At 41.5% G+C, this 20,381-nt stretch overlaps 1 protein-coding gene across 1 annotated transcript in view; it reads left to right on the top strand.

Annotated features, from left to right (window-relative positions):
* igf2bp3 (insulin-like growth factor 2 mRNA binding protein 3) overlaps positions 1 to 19,806 on the top strand; it is a 178,252-nt gene extending 158,446 nt beyond the window's left edge. Inside the window, exons 12-15 of the mRNA XM_063069409.1 lie at positions 2,009 to 2,083; positions 11,862 to 11,993; positions 13,935 to 14,048; positions 17,323 to 19,806. Of these exons, the coding sequence (XP_062925479.1) occupies positions 2,009 to 2,083; positions 11,862 to 11,993; positions 13,935 to 14,048; positions 17,323 to 17,421 (420 nt within the window). The 3' untranslated portion in view covers positions 17,422 to 19,806. The remainder of the gene's footprint in view (positions 1 to 2,008; positions 2,084 to 11,861; positions 11,994 to 13,934; positions 14,049 to 17,322) is intronic.
* Positions 19,807 to 20,381: the final 575 nt, after the last annotated feature.

Raw genomic sequence — 20,381 nt, 5'->3', positions numbered from 1 at the left:
TTTCTCCCAGCAACTAGGGTAGCATGGTTTTGAAGGTACTTGAGAAATTAAAAACATGATCCTTACAGTGCTGCCCCGTTTATCCAAATGGTTTGGCACAAACTAGGTGGGCCGAGTGGCCTGTTTCTGAGCTGTAGCTTTCTGGCTGTGAGTTTGTGTGTCTTATATTTATATTTTTTATATACACAAAAATACACACACACACACACACACGCTCTTAACTTCCCCCTGCGTGTCTCCCCCTTAATATGACACATCAAATCATCACTGGTGCAGCCAATTGGTTTTAGAAGTCACATAATTAGTTAAATGGAGATCTGTGTGCAGTCAAGGTGTTTCAATTGATTGTAGTAAAATACACCTGTATTTGGAAGGTCCAACTACTGGTGAGTCAGTATCCTGGCAAAAACTACACCATGTAAACACAGGAACACTCCAAGCGACTCTGTGAAAAGGTTATTGAAAAGCACAAGTCAGTAGATGGATAGAAGCAAATTTTCAAGTCACTGAATATCTTTTGGAAGACAGTTAAGTCAATCATCTAGAAATGGAAAGAATATGGCACCGCTGTAGATTTGCCAAGAGCAGACTGTCCTGAAACACTGGGAGACCATGCAAGAAGGGGACTAGTGAGGGAAGTCACCAAGAGATCTATGACAACTCTGGAGGAGTTACAAGCTTCAGTGACTGAAATGGAGAGACAGTGAATACATCTGTTGCCTGGGTGCTTCACCAGTCACTGCTTTATGGGAGAGTGGCAAAGAGAAAAGCCAGTGTTGAAAAGCCCACATGAAATCTCAGCTAGAGTTTCCCAGAGGCATGTGAGAGACTCTGAAGTCAGCTGGAAGTACGAGGGGTGATTGACAAATTCGTGGCCTAAGGTAGAAGGAGTCGATTTTAAAAAACCTAGCACATTTATTTTTCCTACATTTACACACTTAGTCCAGTGGTCGTGGAGCATACGGATCCCTTCTTTGTAGAAGTCGGCGTCTTGGACCCCCAGAAAGTGGTCCACAGCAGGGGTGATTGATAAGTTTGTGGCCTAAAGTAGAAGGCGATGAGGAGAAACTTCAAACTTTCTGCATTATCACTCAAAATGTTGAACTGCATGTGCATGGAACGAGAGCTGTATAACTCATCTCCTTCTACCTTAGGCCATGAACTTATCAGTCACCCCTGCTGTGGACCACTTGGAGTTCTAAGACGCTCTCGTTGCATGCATATGCAGTTCAACTCTTTGAGTGATAATGCTGGAAGTTTGAAATTTCTCCTCATCTCCTTCTATCTTAGGCCACTAACTTATCAATCACCGCTGCTGTGGACCACTTCTGCTAAGAAGGGATCCGTATCCTCCACGACTGCTGGACTAAGTGTGTACATGTAGGAGGGGACTATGTTGTAAAATAAATGTGCTAGGTTTTTAAAAATTGACTCTTTCTACCTTAGGCCATGAACTTATCAATCACCCCTTGTAGATTCTATGGTCTGATGAAACCAAAATTAAGCTTTTTGGCCATGCAATTGGTTTTATTTTAGTAATTTATAATTTGGTTTTGCACTGTACTGCTACTGCAAAACAATGAATTTTGAGGTATACAGCAAGTATAATAAATCAGTTTCTGATTCTCGGATCTCTTGTAATCTCCCCCAGCTCTGTGATCATGCAGATCCTTTGGAATTTACTGATGGTCCTGCCTTAGCCTCCCAGGTCATCAGTACGGAAACTATCCCACCTTTCAACGTGTTCCTCAGCTGATTCTTTACCCCAACATTTGGTCAATTATATAAATTATTTTCTGAATTTCGTGTTGTTTGATACCATTTTAGTGAAGCATCTTGGGTTTGGATTGTGTCGCAGAAAGTTGATATGATGAAATTAAGGTTTAATTGTGATGTGTATGAGCTCATGGTATACAGAGTTGCCATGAAATGCTTGCTGTTATAGTTTTCTACACCACCATTCTTTCCTTACAAGGCATTTCTGGTACTGATGCATGTTGTATTGCAGATCGCTCCTGCAGAAGGTCCTGATGCGAAACAACGGATGGTGATTATTACAGGGCAGCCTGAAGCTCAATTTAAGGTGAGTGATCAGAGAGATTGTGTAAATTGGCATGAAGTAAGGTTTCTTCCATGCACAACTTCTGAACTGCCTCTAGTCCCAAGCCACACATCTTCAGATCTATTATTGGTGCATAAACTAAAGACTAATCATTGACAAGATAGAGTGGAAAAAGCTTGTCTTGTATGCTGTTCATACACATTGGATCATTGCCACAGTGCACTGAGGTAGAACAAGGTAAAACAACAGAATGCAGAATAAAGTTACAGTGATAAAGTACAGAGCAGACAGACAATCAGGTGCAAGATCATAATGGTGAGGTCAAGAATCCATCTCATCGTATTGGATTATGCTTTTGGAATAAATTATGTAAGTGTTATCGTTTATATAAATTGCTATCCATTTGAATACTACAATCATCTAAGTTGTTCTGGAGTCATTATCAAATGCTCAAACTAGCTGTGGCAATTTGTGGTGTTAATTTAGCACCCTTCAACTCACCACTGATTTTATCGGGGGGAGGGGGGCTAATGTTAATGACAAATCACTGTTCAGTTTTATTCCCTGAGTGCCACCCTACAGTGGTGAAATCTCAGCCAGTGATAACCTGGTGCATCTAATAGCATTTATTGACCCATAAGACATAGGAGCAGAATTAGGCCAGTTGGCCCATTGCCATTCAATCAAGGTTGATCCTTTCTTCCCTTCCTCAGCCTCACTCCCTGTAACCTTTGATGCCATGTCCAATCAAGATCCTATCGATCTCTGCCTTAATTATACCCAACAGAGCTACTGGTGGTAACACATTAGTGTTAGGGATCTGGAGCTGTGGCTCAATGTCTTACAGCTTATTAGGGAGAGTGAACAGGACTACTACTACTATGTCGACTCAGGCCTAGGGGGCCGGCGTCGGGCACGATGACGGACTCTCCACTTCTCCCCCTCCCTCATCAGTGTGTTCAGTTCATCTACATTAGCCGTGCCGCTGTCTTCTAGGAACGTGTTGACCATAGTCTTGGGAGGGCGCCCAGGGTTCATCCTCCCGTGCTTGGGCTCCCATATGATGACTAGGCTGGCAGGTAGCTCGGGGTGGCGTAGACAGTGCCCCGCTAGTTGCAGTCTTCTCGCCTCAATTTTAGTGGAGAGCATCAGTAGGTTGTTAGAGAGCTCAATGTTCGTCATGTGCTGTTGCCAACTCACGTCAAGAGCCATCCGGAGCATTCATGTATAGCAACCATCTAGAGACTTTTGTATAGTCTTGGTGAGTGTCCACGTCTCACAGTGATAGAGAGGAGCTACAGGGAATTAGTCACCCCAAGGCTGCAGGAGTCAGATGAGTGGGAGACAGTCAGGGAAGCGAGGGAAAGAGCTCAGATGGTAGAGAGCACCCCTGTGGCCATCCCCCTCAGTAATTGTTATCTTGTTTTGGATGCTGTTGAGGGAGATGACCACGGCGATCAGGTGTCTGGCACTGAGCCTGGTTCCCTGGTGCAGAAGGGAAAGAGGAAGATGAGGAATGCCATGGTCATAGGGGATTCGATAGTGAGGAGAACAGACAGGAGGTTCTGTCAGCCTGATAGAGATACCCGCATGGTGTGTTGCCTCCCAGGTGCCAGGGTACAGGATGTCTCAGATCAGGTGCAGAGTATTCTGAAGGGAGAGGGTGACCAGCCAGAAGTCTTGGTACACGTTGGTACCAATGACATGGGTAGAAAAAGGGAGGAGGTCCTGAAGAGAGAATTAGAAACATAGAAAATAGGTGCAGGAGTAGGCCATTCGGCCCTTCGAGCCTGCACCGCCATTTATTATGATCATGGCTGATCATCCAACTCAGAACCCTGCACCAGCCTTCCCTCCATACCCCCTGATCCCCGTACCCACAAGGGCCATATCTAACTCCCTCTTAAATATAGCCAATGAACTGGCCTCAACTGTTTCCTGTGGCAGAGAATTCCACAGATTCACCACTCTCTGTGTGAAGAAGTTTTTCCTAATCTCGATCCTAAAAGGCTTCCCCTTTATCCTCAAACTGTGACCCCTTGTTCTGGACTTCCCCAACATCGGGAACAATCTTCCTGCATCTAGCCTGTCCAATCCCTTTAGGATTTTATACGTTTCAATCAGATCCCCCCTCAATCTTCTAAATTCCAACGAGTACAAGCCCAGTTCATCCAGTCTTTCTTCATATGAAAGTCCTGCCATCCCAGGAATCAATCTGGTGAACCTTCTTTGTACTCCCTCTATGGCAAGGATGTCTTTCCTCAGATTAGGGGACCAGAACTGCACACAATACTCCAGGAGTGGTCTCACCAAGGCCTTGTACAACTGCAGTAGTACCTCCCTGCTCCTGTACTCGAATCCTCTCGCTATAAATGCCAACATACCATTCGCCTTTTTCACCGCCTGCTGTACCTGCATGCCCACTTTCAATGACTGGTGTATAATGACACCCAGGTCTCGTTGCACCTCCCCTTTTCCTAATCAGCCACCATTCAAATAATAATCTGTTTTCCTATTTTTGCCACCAAAGTGGATAACTTCACATTTATCCACATTAAATTGCATCTGCCATGAATTTGCCCACTCACCCAACCTATCCAAGTCACCGTGCATCCTCTTAGCATCCTCCTCACAGCTAACACTGCCGCCCAGCTTCGTGTCATCGGCAAACTTGGAGATGCTGCATTTAATTCCCTCATCCAAGTCATTAATATATATTGTAAACAACTGGGGCCCCAGCACTGAGCCTTACGGTACCCCACTAGTCACTGCTTGCCATTCTGAATTCAGGGAGTTAGGTAGGAAGAACAGGACGTCCAGGGTAGTAATCTCAGGATTGCTGTCTGTGCCATGTGCTAACGAGTGCAAGAATAGCATGATCAGATGTATTAATGTGTGGCTGAGAGACTGGTATAGGGGGCAGGGCTTCAGATTCCTGGATCATTGGGGCGTCTTCTTGGGGGAGGTACGACCTGTACAAGAAGGACGGGTTACACTTGAACCCAAAGGGGTCCAATATCCTAGCGGGCATATTTAATAGAGCTGTTAGGGAGGACTTAAACTGATTTGGCAGGGAGGTGGGAATAGGAGTGACAGGGCTGAGGAAAGGGAAGAAAGAAATAAAGCAAAGATGGCGTGCAGCAGAGATGATGGAAAGAACAGGCAGGAGATGAGGCTTAATCAAAGCCAGTGGTATGAGTTACAGGGCAATAGTGGTGCAGTTAAAACAGAAAGCAACAGATACTGGACTGAGAGTGTTGTATTTGAATGCACATTGCATAAGAAATAAAATGGAGGATCTATGTATAAGATGATGAGAGGCATTGATCGTGTGGATAGTCAGAGGCTTTTTCCCAGGACTGAAATGGCTGCCACAAGAGGGCACAGGTTTAAGGTGCTTGGGAGTAGATACAGAGGAGATGTCAGGGGTAAGATTTTTACTCAGAGAGTGGTGAGTGCATGGAATGGGCTGCCAGCAATGGTGGTGGAGGCGGATACAATAGGGTCTTTTAAGAGACTTTTGGATCGGTACATGGAGCTTAGAAAAATAGAGGGCTATGGGTAACTCTAGTAATTTCTAAGCTAGGGACATGTTCGGCACAACTTTGTGGGCTGAAGGGCCTGTATTGTGCTATAGGTTTTCTATGTTTCTATGATGTTCTGGCCGTCTCTGAAACTTGGCTAAATGATGGCTGCCATTGGGAGCTGAACGTCCAGGGATATACAGTGTATCGGAAAGATAGGTTAGTTGGCAGAGGGGGTGGTGTGGCTCTGTGTATAAGAAATAATATTATATCATTGGAAAGAGATTACATGGGATTAGAAGGTGTTGAGTCTCTATGGGTTGAGTTAAGAAATGGCAAGGGTAAAAGGACCCTGGTGGCAGTTGTATACAGGCTTCCAAACAGCAGCCAGGGTGTGGATTATAAATTACAGCAGGAGATAGAAAAGGCATATCAGAAAGGCAATGTCATGATGATCATTGGGGATTTTAACATGAAAGCGGATTGGGAGAACCAGGGTAGTACTGAACCTCAAGAGAGAGAATTTGTAGAATGTCTAAGGGATGGATTTTTAGAACAGCTTGTTGTTGAGCCCACTAGGGGATCGGCTGTGCTGGATTGGATGTTGTGCAATGATTCAGAGGTGATAAGAGAGCTTAAGGTTAAGGAACCCTAAGGAAACAGAGATCACAATATGATCGAGTTCACTTTGAAATTTGAGAGGGAAAAAATAAAATCTAACGTGTCGGTATTTCAGTGGTATAAAGGAAATTACAATGGCATGAGAGGGGAACTGGCCGAAATTGACTGGAAAGGGACATTTGCAGGAAGGACAGCAGAGCATGAATGGCTAGAATTTCTGTGAAAAATGAGGGAAGTGCAAGACAGATATATTCCAAATAAGAAGAAATTTTCGAAGGGAAGAAGGACACTACCGTGGCTGACAATTGAAGTCAGAGCCAAAGTAAAAGCAAAAGAGAGGGCATACAATGAAGCCAGAGCTAGTGGGAAGATAGAGGATTGGGAAGCTTTTAAAAACTTGCAGAAGGAAACTAAGAAGGTCATTCAGAAGGAAAAGATGAATTATGAGAGGAGGCTGGCGACTAATATCAAAGTATATACTTAACAAAGCTTTTAGTGTCTTAAGGGTAAAAGAGAGTCAAGGGTAGATATAGGACCAATACAAAATGATGCTGGAGGTGTGGTAATGAGAGATGCAGAGGTGGCAGAGGAACTGAATGCATACTTTACATCAGTCTTCACACTGGAAGACGTCTGCAGTATACCGGATATTCAAGAGTGTCAGGGAAGTGAGGTTGGTGCAGTGAAAATTACAACTGAGAAGGTGCTCAGGAAGCTTAATGGTCTGAGGGTAGATAAATCTCCTGGATCTGTTGGAATGCACCCTCAGGTTCTGAAGGAAGTAGCTGGAGAGATTGCAGAGGCGTTAACACTGATCTTTCAAGAATCGATAGATTCTGGTATTGTACCAGATGACTGGAAAATTGCAAATGTTACTCCGCTATTTAAGAAGGATGGGAGGCAGCAGAAAGGAAACTATAGACCTGTTGGCCTGACATCAGTAGTTGGGAAGTTGTTGGAATCAATTGTTAGGGATGAGATTACAGAGTACCAGGAGGCACATGACAAGATAGGCCGAAGCCAGCATGGTTTCCTGAAAGGAAAATCCTGCCTGATAAACCTACTGCAATTCTTTGAGGAAATTACAAGCAAGGTAGACAAAGGAGATGCAGTAGATGTGGTGTACTTGGATTTTCAGAAGGCCTTTGACAAGGTGCCACACATGAGGCTGCTTAACAAGATAAGAGCCCATGGAATTACAGGGAAGTTAGTAGCATGGGTGGAGCATTGGGCTGGTCAGCAGAAAATGGAGAGTGGGAATAAAGGGATCCTATTCTGGTGGCTGTCGGTTACCAGTGGAGTTCCACTGGGGTCGGTGTTGGGAATGTTATTTTTTACGATGTATGTCAATGATTTGTACTACGGTATTAAGAGCTTTTTGGCTAAATTTGCCAATGATACAAAGATAGGTGGAAGAGTGGGTAGTGTTGAGGAAACAGAGCCTGCAGAGAGACTTGGGTAGTTTAGGGGAATAGGCAAAGAAGTGGCTAATGAAATACAATGTTGGAAAGTGTATGGCCATGCACTTTGGTGGAAGGAGTAAACGGGCAGACTATTATTTAGATGGGGAGAGAATTCAAAATGCAGAGATGTAAAGGGACTTGAGAGTCCTTGTGCAGGATACCCTAAAGGTTAACCTGCAGGTTGAGTCGGTTGTGAAGAAGGTGAATGCAATATTGGCATTCATTTCTAGAGATATGGAATATAAGAACCGGGATGTGATGTTGAGGCTCTATAAGGCACTCATGAGACCACACTTGGAGTATTGTGTGCAGTTTTGGGCTCCTTATTTTAAAAAGGATATACTGACATTGGAGAGAGTTCGGAGAAGATTCATGAGAATGATTCCAGGAATGAGAAGTTTACCATATGAGGAACGTCTGGCAGCTCTTGGGCTGTATTCCTTTGAATTCAGGAGAATGAGGGGGGATCTCATAGAAACATTCCGAATGTTAAAAGGCCTGAACAGATGAGATATGGCAAAGTTATTTCCCATGGTAGGGGATTCTAGGACAAGAGGGCATGACTTCAGGTTTGAAGGACATCCTTTTAGAACTGAGATGCGGAGAAATTACTTTAGTCAGAGTGTGGTAAATCTGTGGAATTTGTTGCCACGAGCAGCTGTGGAGGCCAAGTCATTGGGTATATTTAAGGCAGAGATAGATAGGTTCTTGATTAGCCAGAGCATCAAAGGTTATGGGATGAAAGCAGTGGAGTGGGGATGACTGGATGAAGTGGATCAGCCCATGATTGAATGGCAGAGCAGACTCGAAGGGCCGAATGGCCTACTTTTGTTCCTAAATCTTATGGTCTTATTCCACAAATTCACCACTCTGGTTAAAGCAGTATCACCACATCTCTGTTTTAAATGGACACCCTTCTATCCTGAAGCTGCCTTCCTCACCAACAACTCAAGTTGCAAGCTGACCTTCAGGGTGTTCTTCACAAGGACTCCAAAGTCCTTTAGCAGCTCAGATTTTTGGATTAGAAGATCGTCTGCACATTTATTTCTACTAAATGCACGACCATGCATTTTCCAACATTGTATTTCATTTGCCACTCTCTAGCCTGTTCTCCTAATCTAAGTCCTTCTGCAGCCTTCCTGTTTCCTCAACACTACCTGCCCCTCCAACAATCTTCATATCATCTGCAAACTTCGCAACAAAGCCATCCTGTCCATCATCTAAGTCATTGATATACATCATAAAAAGATGTGGTCCCAACACCAACCCCTGCGGAACACCAGTAGTCACTGGCAGCAAACCAGAAAAAGATCCTTTTATTCCCACTTGCTGTCTCCTACCAATCAGACAATATTCTAACTATGCTAGTAATTTTCCTGTAATACCACTGGCTCTTAACTTGGTAAGTAGCCTCAGGTGGCATCTTGTCAAAGGCCTTCTGAAAATCCAAATATTCGCTTCATCCCCTTTATGTATCCTACATGTAATGTCATCAAAGAATTCCAACAGATTCATCAGGCAAGATTTTGCCTTAAGGAAATCATGCTGACTTTATCCTATCTTGTCCTGTGTCACCAAGTACTCCATAACCTCATCCTTAACAATTGACTCCAACATATTCCCAACCACTGAGGTCAGGCTAATTGGTCTATAATTTCCTTTCTGCTGCCTCTCTCTTTTCTTAAAAAGTGGAGTGACATTTGTAATTTTCCAGTCCTCTGGAACCATGTCAGGTTCCAATGATTCTTGAAAGATCTTTACTGATGCCTCCACAGTCTCCACCACTACCTCTTTCAGAACCCTAGAATGCAGTTCATCTGGTCCAGGTGACTTTCACCTTTAGGCCTTTCAGCTTTTTGAGTACTTTCTCCTTTGTAATAATAACTGCACCCACTTCTCTTCCCTCATACTCTTCAACACCTGGCACACTGCTAGTGTTTTCCATAGTGAAGACTGATGCAAAATACTCATTTAGTTCACTGCCATCTCCTTGCCCCCAGAGTTATTTCCCTGGCCTTATTTTCTAGCAGTCCTATATCCACTTGCATCTTTTTTATGTATTTGAAAACACCTTTTTCTATCGTCCTTGATAATGTTTGCTAGCTTGCTTTTATATTTCATCTACTCCCTCCTAATGATTCTTTTGGTTACTTTCTGTAGGTTTTTAAAAGCTTCACACTCCTCTGCCTTCCCACTTTTTTTTGCTTTGTTGTATGCCTTCTCTTTTGCTTTTACATTAGCTTTGTCTACCCTTGTCTGCCACAGTTGTACTGTTTTTCCCAGAAACTCACACCTTTGCTGTTCTGCCAGCATCTCCTTCCAATTTACTTTGATCTACTCCCCTCTCGTACCACTGTAAGTTCGGCTACATCAGACTTCACTTTTCTCCCTATCAAATTTCAAGTTGAACTCAATCATATTGTGATCACTGCCTCCTAAGGGTTTATTTCCTTAAGCTCCCCAAATGCCTCCAGTTCATTACGTAACACCCAATCCAGAATAGCTGATCCCCTAGTAGGTCAATGACAAACTGCTCTAAAAACCCATTCATAGACACTCTTTAACAACTTGCTTTTCCCAATCTACCTGCATGTTAAAATGTCCCACGACGATCATAACATTGCCCTTTTGACACTCCTTTTCTGTTTCCCATTGTAACCTGCGGTCTACATCCCAGTCATTGTTGGGACACCTATACATAACTGCCATCAGGGTCCTTTTATCCTTGTAGTTTCTTAACTGAACCCACGCCATCCCATCTGCCTACCTTCCTATCTTTCTGATACAGTGTGTATCCTTGGACGTTCAGCTCCCAACTAGAACCATCCTTCAGCTACGATTCAGTTTTGGCCACAACATTACACCCACAATCTGTAACAATGCAACAAGGTCATCCACGTTAGTTCTTAAACACCGTGAATTGAGATATAACAATGAGTACTGTATTTGCTACCCTTTTTGATTCTGCATCCCTAATGCACTGATACTCACCCTGCCTGCTGCAGTTTTGTCCTCTCATCTGTCTGCCCTTCCTGACAGTCTGACTGCACGCTGTCTTTGGTTTTTTTTACCATATGTCCTATCCAGAGTTACTTCGCTCTGGTTCGCACTCCCCTGTCAAGTTAGCTTAAACCCTGCCCAGCTGCTCTAACAAACATGCCCATGAGTATCCGTGGTAGCTCTGTGTCTGACCAACATGTTATTGCATTTGTTACATGAAAGCTAGGAGGGCCATTTTGTTGAAGTGGAAGGATACATCGGCTCCCACTTTGTCACAGTGATTCTCCCAAGTGATACTATGTCTTAGTTTGGAGAAAATTAGAAGTTGAACCTTTGAACCTATGTTTGATTTTGAGAAAAGATGGGGTTCATTTGCTCGTTTGAGTTAATTAATAGATTTCCTCCACAATCTAATTGTAAATTTTAGGTACATTTTTTTTCTTGCTGGCGATTTGATGTTTATCTTTAGAAGCTTTTTGTATGATGCATGGCTCCGGGGTTGAACACCTAATGGGTTTTTTCCCCCCACTTTTGCTTGCTTAGTAGGGGTTTTTTTTAAATCACCAAAATTTTTTCAATCTTTAAAATCATGTTTTTTTTTTCTTGAGACATTGTAAGTGTTGCTTACTTCAATGTACTCTTGTTAATTTTGGATAATAATAATAATAAAAAGATTTGAAAAGACAAAAGAACATGCCCATGAGAATATTGGTTCCCCCTCGGGTTCGGGTTCAACAATGGCCACTCTGCTTGTCCCTTATGTACTTTTATTTACTCCTCTGTGCGCTACTCCTGCCACTGATTTGGGCTGCCGGAGTAACACTGAACACCCACGAAGCTCTCCTTTTAAACAAGCATCACCAACCTGCTGAAACCTCCTCGCTGTGCGGTGCTCCCGCCATTGATTGGGATGCAGGAATGACCTTTATTTTCCTGAAAATTGTGCTTCAATATAAAGGTTGCAACAGTACAAATGAAGTTTTCTACAAATTCAGGCCTGCATTAAACTTGAAATGAGACCTAAAGTTGTGATCATTTTGCTAAATCTGGGCATTTTGATTATTGAATTGGGGACTGATAGAACAATACCTGCATCCAGCCTCAGTTTTCAGTAAAGTTATTTAGCTGTTAGAGTAAGAAAGCAAGCTCAGATTTTGGATGGGGGCTTTTACCATGTGTTTTTTTATTTAGGCGCAAGGAAGAATTTATAGTAAACTCAAAGAAGAGAACTTCTTTGGACCCAAAGAAGAGGTGAAATTAGAGACCCATATTAAAGTGCCATCCCATGCTGCTGGTAGAGTTATTGGCAAAGGAGGTAAAACGGTGAGTGCTGGGCTATTACTCTGTGTGTGTTGGGCTGTAATGTAAATCCACCTTGTGACCTTCGACATAAATCAGGGTGCATCATTTACCCACTCACTGTGCATACTTGGATGGGACCATATGATCTGTTTCACATCATACCAAATTTTTTTTTAATCATCTGCAGATACCAAAACTACAGCTCCCAGCTTGTCACATTTTCCCCCTCCCCATTAGAAATCTCTGCTGAATATTACTGATTTTATTGGGTTGGCTTTGAGCGGCAGTCAAAGGATCCCTGATTGATGACGGTGCCGGGCTGTAGACAAGAAGACCAAACTGAATTCCCCTTTCCCAAGTTTCCTCTTCAAGCCCTCCTGACAATTAATGACCTCAAAAGGCCTTTTCCACTGTCTTAGTGTCAAGATAATAAATTATTGCATTTATGTTGGATTAAAAAAAAACTTGTGTAAATTTTAACACACACTTAGTGGCCACTTTATTAGGCACCTTGTGCTGTTCTACGATTGTAACGTGGTTATTTAAGTTACTGTTGCCTTCCTGTCAGTTTGGCCATTCTCTGACCTCTCTCACTAACAAGGTGTCTTTGCCCACAGAATTGCTGCTTGCTGGATGTTTTTCTTTGTTTTGCACCATTCTCTGTAAACTAGAGACTGTAGAAGATCAGCAGTTTCTGAGAAGCTCAAATAAATGACCCTATCTAACATTCATTCCATGGTCAAAGTCGCTCGCATCACATTTCTTCCCCATTCCAGTGTTTGGTCTGAACAACAATTGAATGTATTCAACATGTTGACCTTGTCTGCATGTTTTTATGCATTGAGTGGCTGCCATATGATTCTCTAATTAGATCATTGCAGTATCGAACAGGTTTCAATAATCAAGCAGCCACTGAATGTACAAGAAAGTACATTACTAAAGCTTCCATTTTGGTGAAGATTTGCAACCCTGTCAAGTAATGGGGGTCATGTGAGATGAGTTGACCCCATACTTCAGTACATTAACAAATCCTGGGCCTATTGGTAAGTCCAGTTGTACCAGTGTGGTACCTCAGCATGAAGTGTGTGTTGGCGATGGCACTGCAGCTACACTGGCACTTCTGAATAGAATGGCCTTTAATTGTTGGCACAATCTCATACCATCTCTGACTCGTTTCTTTGTTAAGAAGATTCCAACACGTTGGTAATTGATTTATTATTATCACATGTCTTGAAATAGAGTAAAACATTATCTCAAATGCTGAAGCTAATTCGTTTGTAGTCTGGGTTAGATCTCTTTGCCACTTTGCAAAATTGATGTTCTCTGCTTGTTTTTTTTCTGCTTAAATTTATATTTGGAAGCTTCTCCTTTCTTCTTTTGTTCATGTATTGTCTGTAATTGTGCAATTTTTACTTTAAATGTTTCATTTCAAATACTGTTCCTTGCCTTCTCCCTCATCTCCTCATTAGAAGGCCTAGAGTTGTTTTCAGTACTTGTTGGGGATCCTTCATTTGGAGTCCTTAAGGAGATCTGAAGACAATTTTTAAAAACTGTCATCCTCTTAAGTTTCTGGTTCCAGTTATGGTGCTGATTCCCACATTTTCAGCTGTGATAATGTTGTGTTCATAATCTTTCCTCTTTCAATATTCAATGCTCTTGTGTCAATAGTGACAATTGAGTAATTACATAACATTTGTCTTCTATTTTTGATGTGAAAGCCATTTGTATTCAAATCCTGTAAATCAAGCTGCTACATCAAATTTTAAGCACTGTTGTAAGTTATTTTATCTATAAACATTATCTAGCTCAACATTTTGGGTAAGGGCACAACTTAAATGTTGTCATGCCGAACTGAGCCAGCCACAGAGCTTCAGTGTGCTTTAAAAACTGGACTTACCTAGCGTTTTTAAAGTTGGATCAGGAATGAATAAGTGGGAGTAAAGTTTTCTGTGTTTCTGAAAGGTAAATGAACTGCAGAATCTCACAAGTGCAGAAGTGGTCGTTCCTCGGGATCAAATGCCAGATGAAAATGATCAGGTCATTGTAAAAATAACTGGTCATTTCTTTGCAAGTCAGGTAAAATTTTTATTTCCATGATTAATTTCTTGATTTGTATTTCCACAAGGGGTGTAACATAGTAGTTGATGGTTCTGCTGGGATATATTGCTCTCTGTTCAATATTTTATCTGTTAGATCATTTCCTTGAACATTTTTGTGATCATTGGTGATAACAGATACAAATTTGATTTCCAAGTGGATATATCCCAACTTCAGCGTGTGACCAAAGTAAGAAACCCTCAGCTTTGCCACAAGGTTGATTTCAAATTAATTTTAGAATTTTGCATGCGTCTGCCCTCACCCCGTCCTCCCGCCACCCCAGCAGGGATAGGGTTCTCTTGTCCTCACCTATCATCCCACCAGCCTTCGTGTCCAGCACTTAATTCTCTGTAACTTCCGCCATCTCCAATGGGATCCCACCACCAAGCACATCTTTTCCTCTTCAATTTCTCCTTTCCACAGTGATCACTCCCTACGTGACTCCCTTGTCCATTCATCTTCCTTCCTCCACGTCGCCAGCATGTTTTATCCACTGATTTCCCTCCTGCCCCTACACCTCCTCCCTCACTACCATTCAGGGCCCCAAACAGTCCTTCCAGGTGACGCAACACTTCACCTGAGAGTCTTTTGGGGTCATACACTGTATCTGGTGTGACCTCCTATTTATCAGTGAGACCCAACACAGATTGGGAGACTGCTTTGCCGAGCACCTACACTCTGTCTGCTGGAAAACATGAGATCTCCTTGTGGCCACCCATTTTAATTCTACTTCCCATTCCTATATGTCAGCCCATGGCCTTCTCGACAGCTGTGATGAGCAACACCTTGTCTTCCATGTGGGTAGCCTCCAACCTGATGGCATGAACATCGTTTTCTTGAACTTCCGCTAATGGTGTTCCCCCCTTCACTATTTTCCCATTCCCATTTCACTCTCTCATGTCATCTCCTTACCTGCCCGTCACGTCCCCCTGGTGCTCCTCCCCACCCCTATTCTTCCATGGCCTTCAGTCCTCTCCTATCAGATTCCCCCTTCTCCAGCCCTTTATCTCTTTCACCAATTGACTTGCCAGCTCCTTAATTCATCCCTCCCCCCACCGGTTTCATTTATCACATACTACCTTGTATTTCTTCCTCCTCTCACCCCACCTTCTTACTCTGACTTCTCATCTTTTTTCTCCAGTCCTGATGAAGGGTTTCGGCCCGAAAAGTCGACTGTTTACTCTTTTCCATAGATGTTGCCTGGCCTGCTGAGTTCCACTAACATTTGGTGTGTTACTTGGATTTCGAGCCTCTGCAGATTTTCTCTTGTTTGTATTGCCTCTTGGCTTCAGTGATCTGGAGAAGTCCTGACCTCGTGTGCTATCTGTGTGTAGTTGACATGTTTGCCCTAAAACCGGGCGAGTTTCGTTGTACACTCCAAACATGTGTTTGTGGCAGGTTAATTGAGCACTCCAGAAATGGCTGCTAGTGTACAGATGAGTGGTGGAATTGGGAGAATGGATAGGAGTGTGGGCAGAATCAAATGGTTGTTGCCAGCTGTAATGTAACTCATTGATCCTCTTCTGGAATCCTTAATATGTGAGATGTATTCCTCTCCCATATTCTATGGGAAGCCAGCTTTTCACCTCATCATTTTCCTTGCTCGTTCCATTTTCTCTCATGGCTGTCTTCCCAAAGGTGTTTCGGGATCTCATTTCTGCTTTAATTACATTGTTATAGAACACAGAACTTTACAGCATAGTGCCGGCCATTCGGCCCTTCATGTTGTGCTGCACAGTGCTGTTCTTTCAAGTTGTAAAATATCACAACTTCCAGGGATCTGTGAAAACAACAAATTGAAACCCAAGGCCAATTGCTTTTACTTCACGTTCCCAATGTAACGCAACGCCATTTACAGAGAAGCTGCCGAGAAAGGGCTGTTGCATTGTGCACACATGGTTATTGATCAGGGAAAGATCATAGTCATAGAAAAGTAAAACGCAGAAACAGGCCGTTTTGTCCATCTAGTCCGTGCCGAACTATTTAAACTGTCTGCTCCCATCAACCTGCACATGGTGATTGAAAGTGGCACAAGTCAACATGAGTAACGTATTGGGCTGAGCTGGGACACCACCATCACCCAGTCCTGAACTAGAATGTTTTACCAAAGGTAGTTTAATAGTTCCATTTAATATCAGAGAATGTATACAATATGCAACCTGAAATTCTTGTCCTTCGCAGACATCCACAGAAGGAGAATGCTTGACGGTAAAAACATTAGAATGCCAAAGCCCCCTCCCATGCACAAGGATCGACCCAAAGCATAAGCAGTTCTGTCATACATGATCATACATGTTTGCCCTTCAATCTTTGTCCTGCCATTGTGCTCAGTCTCCTACTTTCACTCATTTTCCTGGTTATTGGAACTGTGAAACTTGTAGCATTGTGGCCCTCCCTTGGGGAATGAGTGCCATGGGGAAGAGAAGCAGCAGTCAGTTTGGTGTCCACCTTCTGACATTTCCTTATGTTCTGCAAACTTTTTTGAAATTCATGCATTTGGTCAACTACTGTTATTCAAATTTTAGGACTTCATTTGAATTTCTCATTTTAAAAATTTCTGCAAAAGTTTAGTTCATGGATATTAGAGGATAGGAAACTACAAGTTGTGTGTTTTTAACTCAGATTATTATCAGTGGCTTTGCGGAGAGGCTAGAGAAGCTGAAGAGGGAAAATTTGAGGGGGGCATCAGAGTTTGCATAAGTAAGAAATAATAATGTTCACCAGCAAGAAAGTTTGTGAGCAGAAGATGCATGATTAGTAAAAGGGCTTTGGGATGAGAATTTGTTTTTACACGTTGAGATTTTGATCTGGAAAACACTGCCTTCAATGGTTATGGCACAGATATTAATAATTTTCAAAAGAAAATTGGATAAATACTTTGAGTTTGAAACTTCGATACTATGGTGGAGATATTTGGGTTGGCACTAATGGGTTAGTTATAAGAGTTGGTGTTACCAGGATGGAATTATTCTGTTATATGATTTTTATAACATGCAGAACTAAGATTTGTGTTTCAGTCTAAAGCATCTTGGTTTTTCTGAGTAGGAAAGTTCAAAAAACTGTATAAAATTATAGATACAAGGACCAGATTGCTTTATTAGCTTTTAACTTCACAGTAAACATTTAGTATTTGATGTTGACTTTTTGATTTTAGCCATTCTTTGGAGGGAGAAAATTCAATCTCCATATTGTACTTGGATTAAGGGAATCCCTTTACCAAGTTTACTCATGTGATATCTCTTCTCACCTGTAGCTTGCACAGCGAAAAATTCAAGAAATTTTGTCCCAAGTAAAAAGACAACAGCAGCAGAAACTTGCGCAGAGTGGACAGCCCCAACCACGGAGAAAGTGAACGGTTCAGGATTTCCAACCTAGCACAGAGACAGATGCCAGACCAAAGAGAGACAGACTGTGGAATCACAGCCGGTTAAACCTGTTGCTGATAAAAGAAGCATATGTTACACCTTCCCCAGTCACATTTATCAAGGACCAGGCGACCTATGAATTCTGTCTTTGTGTGAATGTATTCTCTAGGCGTTCAAGAAGAAACCTTATGAAACCCAGCTTTAAATAAGGCCCTTTCACTTCCCTTCTTTTGTTCTAATTTCAAAACTTAATATTGCCTTGTTAGCTTTCCCAAAACGTTTGAATCTGTTGGGTTTAATGAAGCTTTCTCTTCTAATTTTCATCATTTACAAAAAGGCATTGCTCTTATAGTTCCAATCGTCTAAAATCCTGGAGTTTTTGTGGGGGAGGGGGTTTAAGGGAATTGGCAAGATTAAGGCATCTGTCCCACCATGTGAAATTGTTTTTTTTTTAAATTGGATTATTTTACAAAGATTACTAGAACACTGCCATTAGAACCTAAGGGAAGTGTTGAATGGTGTTGGCCAGGGCATGAATTGATTATGCATTTTACTAAACTACCTCAGGCATTTAGTACCTCAATTGTTCCTTTTTTCTGCTTATTTTGTATACTTTATAAAAGTAATAGTCAAGCATTTTATTTTTTTAATAAAAAAGTAAAATTTGATCAGCTAAAAGCCAGGAGCAGCACAGAAACCCCGATGTCCACGTGTTGCTTCTAGCTGCTGGCTGATGGGAGTATTTGATAAATGATATTAGCCTCAGTTTTCCTGAGGTCCACAACACCATCATTTGATCAAAATTCTGTGAATGTTTGAGACGCCGAATAATGCCAATATATACTAATAGCAGCAATGCCATTTTTTTTTTCTTTTTAAGATAGGATGAAACTGCTAATTTCCTATTTTTTGATTGATGGTACTTTTGGGAACAAAACAAGGAAGTGATGGCAAGAGGCTGGGGTTGGGGAAAGAGTCTGAACAATGGATTAGCTTTTAGTATAACTGGGTAATTTTAAATGCATGGACCCTTGGTGCCTTTGACCATCACTGCATCTTGATGCATAATAACACAGTCTACTTGGACTTGGCCATTCTGTTCAAAGAGCAAGCTTCATCTTCACTTACTGGTAGAGCTGTTGGATCTGCGTGGGTACACTTTGCTACAGTGCACTCTGAATTTATTGAACCACACATTTAAATCACCATAATGGGGAGAGAAAAAAAAAGTCAAATGTTTGATCATTCTGAAATTGTTAAATGATAGTTTACATATGCAGCTGCTGTAGTGGACTACACTAAGCCATGGAGAAGATCAGTTTCAACTCTTTCCTGTGCTTAATCAAAATACAGCAGGGTTTATGCACATTCTATAAACACACAGTATAGCAATAATATGTTAAAGCCAGAAAACACCTTGCTCACCCTCCCAGCATGTATAGTCTGAACAGAATAAGCTAAAATAACTTGTGGTAACATTAAAATGCTCCAGTCAGTTTCCTGAGCAAACCCAATTTCCATCTACCTCAGTGCTTTAAATGAAGGCAGTGCATATTAGTGCATAAACACTGCTGTGTGTTTGTGTGGTCCGAGCAGAACCATGCTATTACCTCTGAACGTTTTTTGTTTGATTTATTTTTGTGCATGAGATGATCGGAATCATGCTGCACTGGAGTAGAGGGGCACAACTTGGCAAAACTATTTACTTCACCAATTTTTGATCTACCTCTTAGATACATTTGAATTAGAGGCATTTCTGCATAGGATAGGTTAATTGTTCCCAAAGATCATTTTTTTTGTACAGATTAGACAATTTAAAAAATGGTCTGGTGTGTTTTTTTGCCTACATATATTCATTACTAATGAAAAGTTCTGAAAAGTTATGTTGTAGCTTTAGCAAAATGGATTAATTCTCATTCTTTTGGCAGAGTGACTTCTCCATGTAGAGTTAGCAAGTGTTTTTCTTACATAAAATTACTGAACTACAGAAGGTCGTTTAATAGCTTAAATGAATTGACATGAGGCTGAAAGGTCAGAGCCCAATTGTGTTGTTTTTCTTGCGAGTAATGTTTGATAAATTGATTTTACATGGTTTTGTTTCATGCTGCATTTACATTGCCTGATTTGCTGCTGATGTATCATTAATTTTCTGGATTATTGTGAGATTGTTACTAGGATAGATCACATTAATTTTCACTATTAAATAAATGACACTTGGTAATTTTGGATTAACTGGCATTTAGTTGACGATAGTTCTGTAAGTGGAAATGATACCAGCAAAAATTAATTTGGCTCACTTTTTGTTCATCTGAATACTGTGCCCCCAATGCAGCCCCACTTGTCAAATGCCTCAGTATGAAATAAAAGAATTTAACTCCTATCTGTGTTTTGCAAGTATTAAAGAAAACCGCACTTATTTTTTTCAGTCACCTAAATGTCAAGTAGAGGAAAATCACATTTGGATGCTTCGTCAGGCGTGTGAAAGAAATGCGGAAAGTTACTTTGAAAACTTTACTCTTGCACAATTTCATAAACTGCATTTATAGTGCCTTTCAACTGCTAATATAAGAAAATTAATTATTTCTCCTTGTGACTTGTTTGCCTTGAGCTTAGAATTTAGTATTTTCAGTGAAATCTTACTATCGCACATACATATATTTTTAAAAAAACTTTTCAGTTTTATACACCAGATTTTTTAAACAAGAACAATCATTGCCAATATATATCAAATTCTGAAGTTTTTTTTTCAGGAAGTAAAGTCCTGAACAATGAATGCTGGAACTAGCTGGCAAATATATTATTTCAGTTATCTGTTTACTTTGCTGCTGATTTTAACGGAGATTGTAGATCTAATGCCTGATAAAAATATTCAGCCCCCCCCAACCTTTTGTTAATATAAACTGATCAAAATCCCTGTTTGTAGTAATCATCTAACTGAGGATTTTTA

The sequence above is a fragment of the Mobula hypostoma genome, chromosome 17, assembly GCF_963921235.1.
Source record: "Mobula hypostoma chromosome 17, sMobHyp1.1, whole genome shotgun sequence".
NCBI classification, from domain to species: domain Eukaryota; kingdom Metazoa; phylum Chordata; class Chondrichthyes; order Myliobatiformes; family Myliobatidae; genus Mobula; species Mobula hypostoma.
The sequence above is the reverse complement of the archived record's forward strand: the minus strand, read 5'-3'. Positions and strand labels throughout refer to the sequence as shown.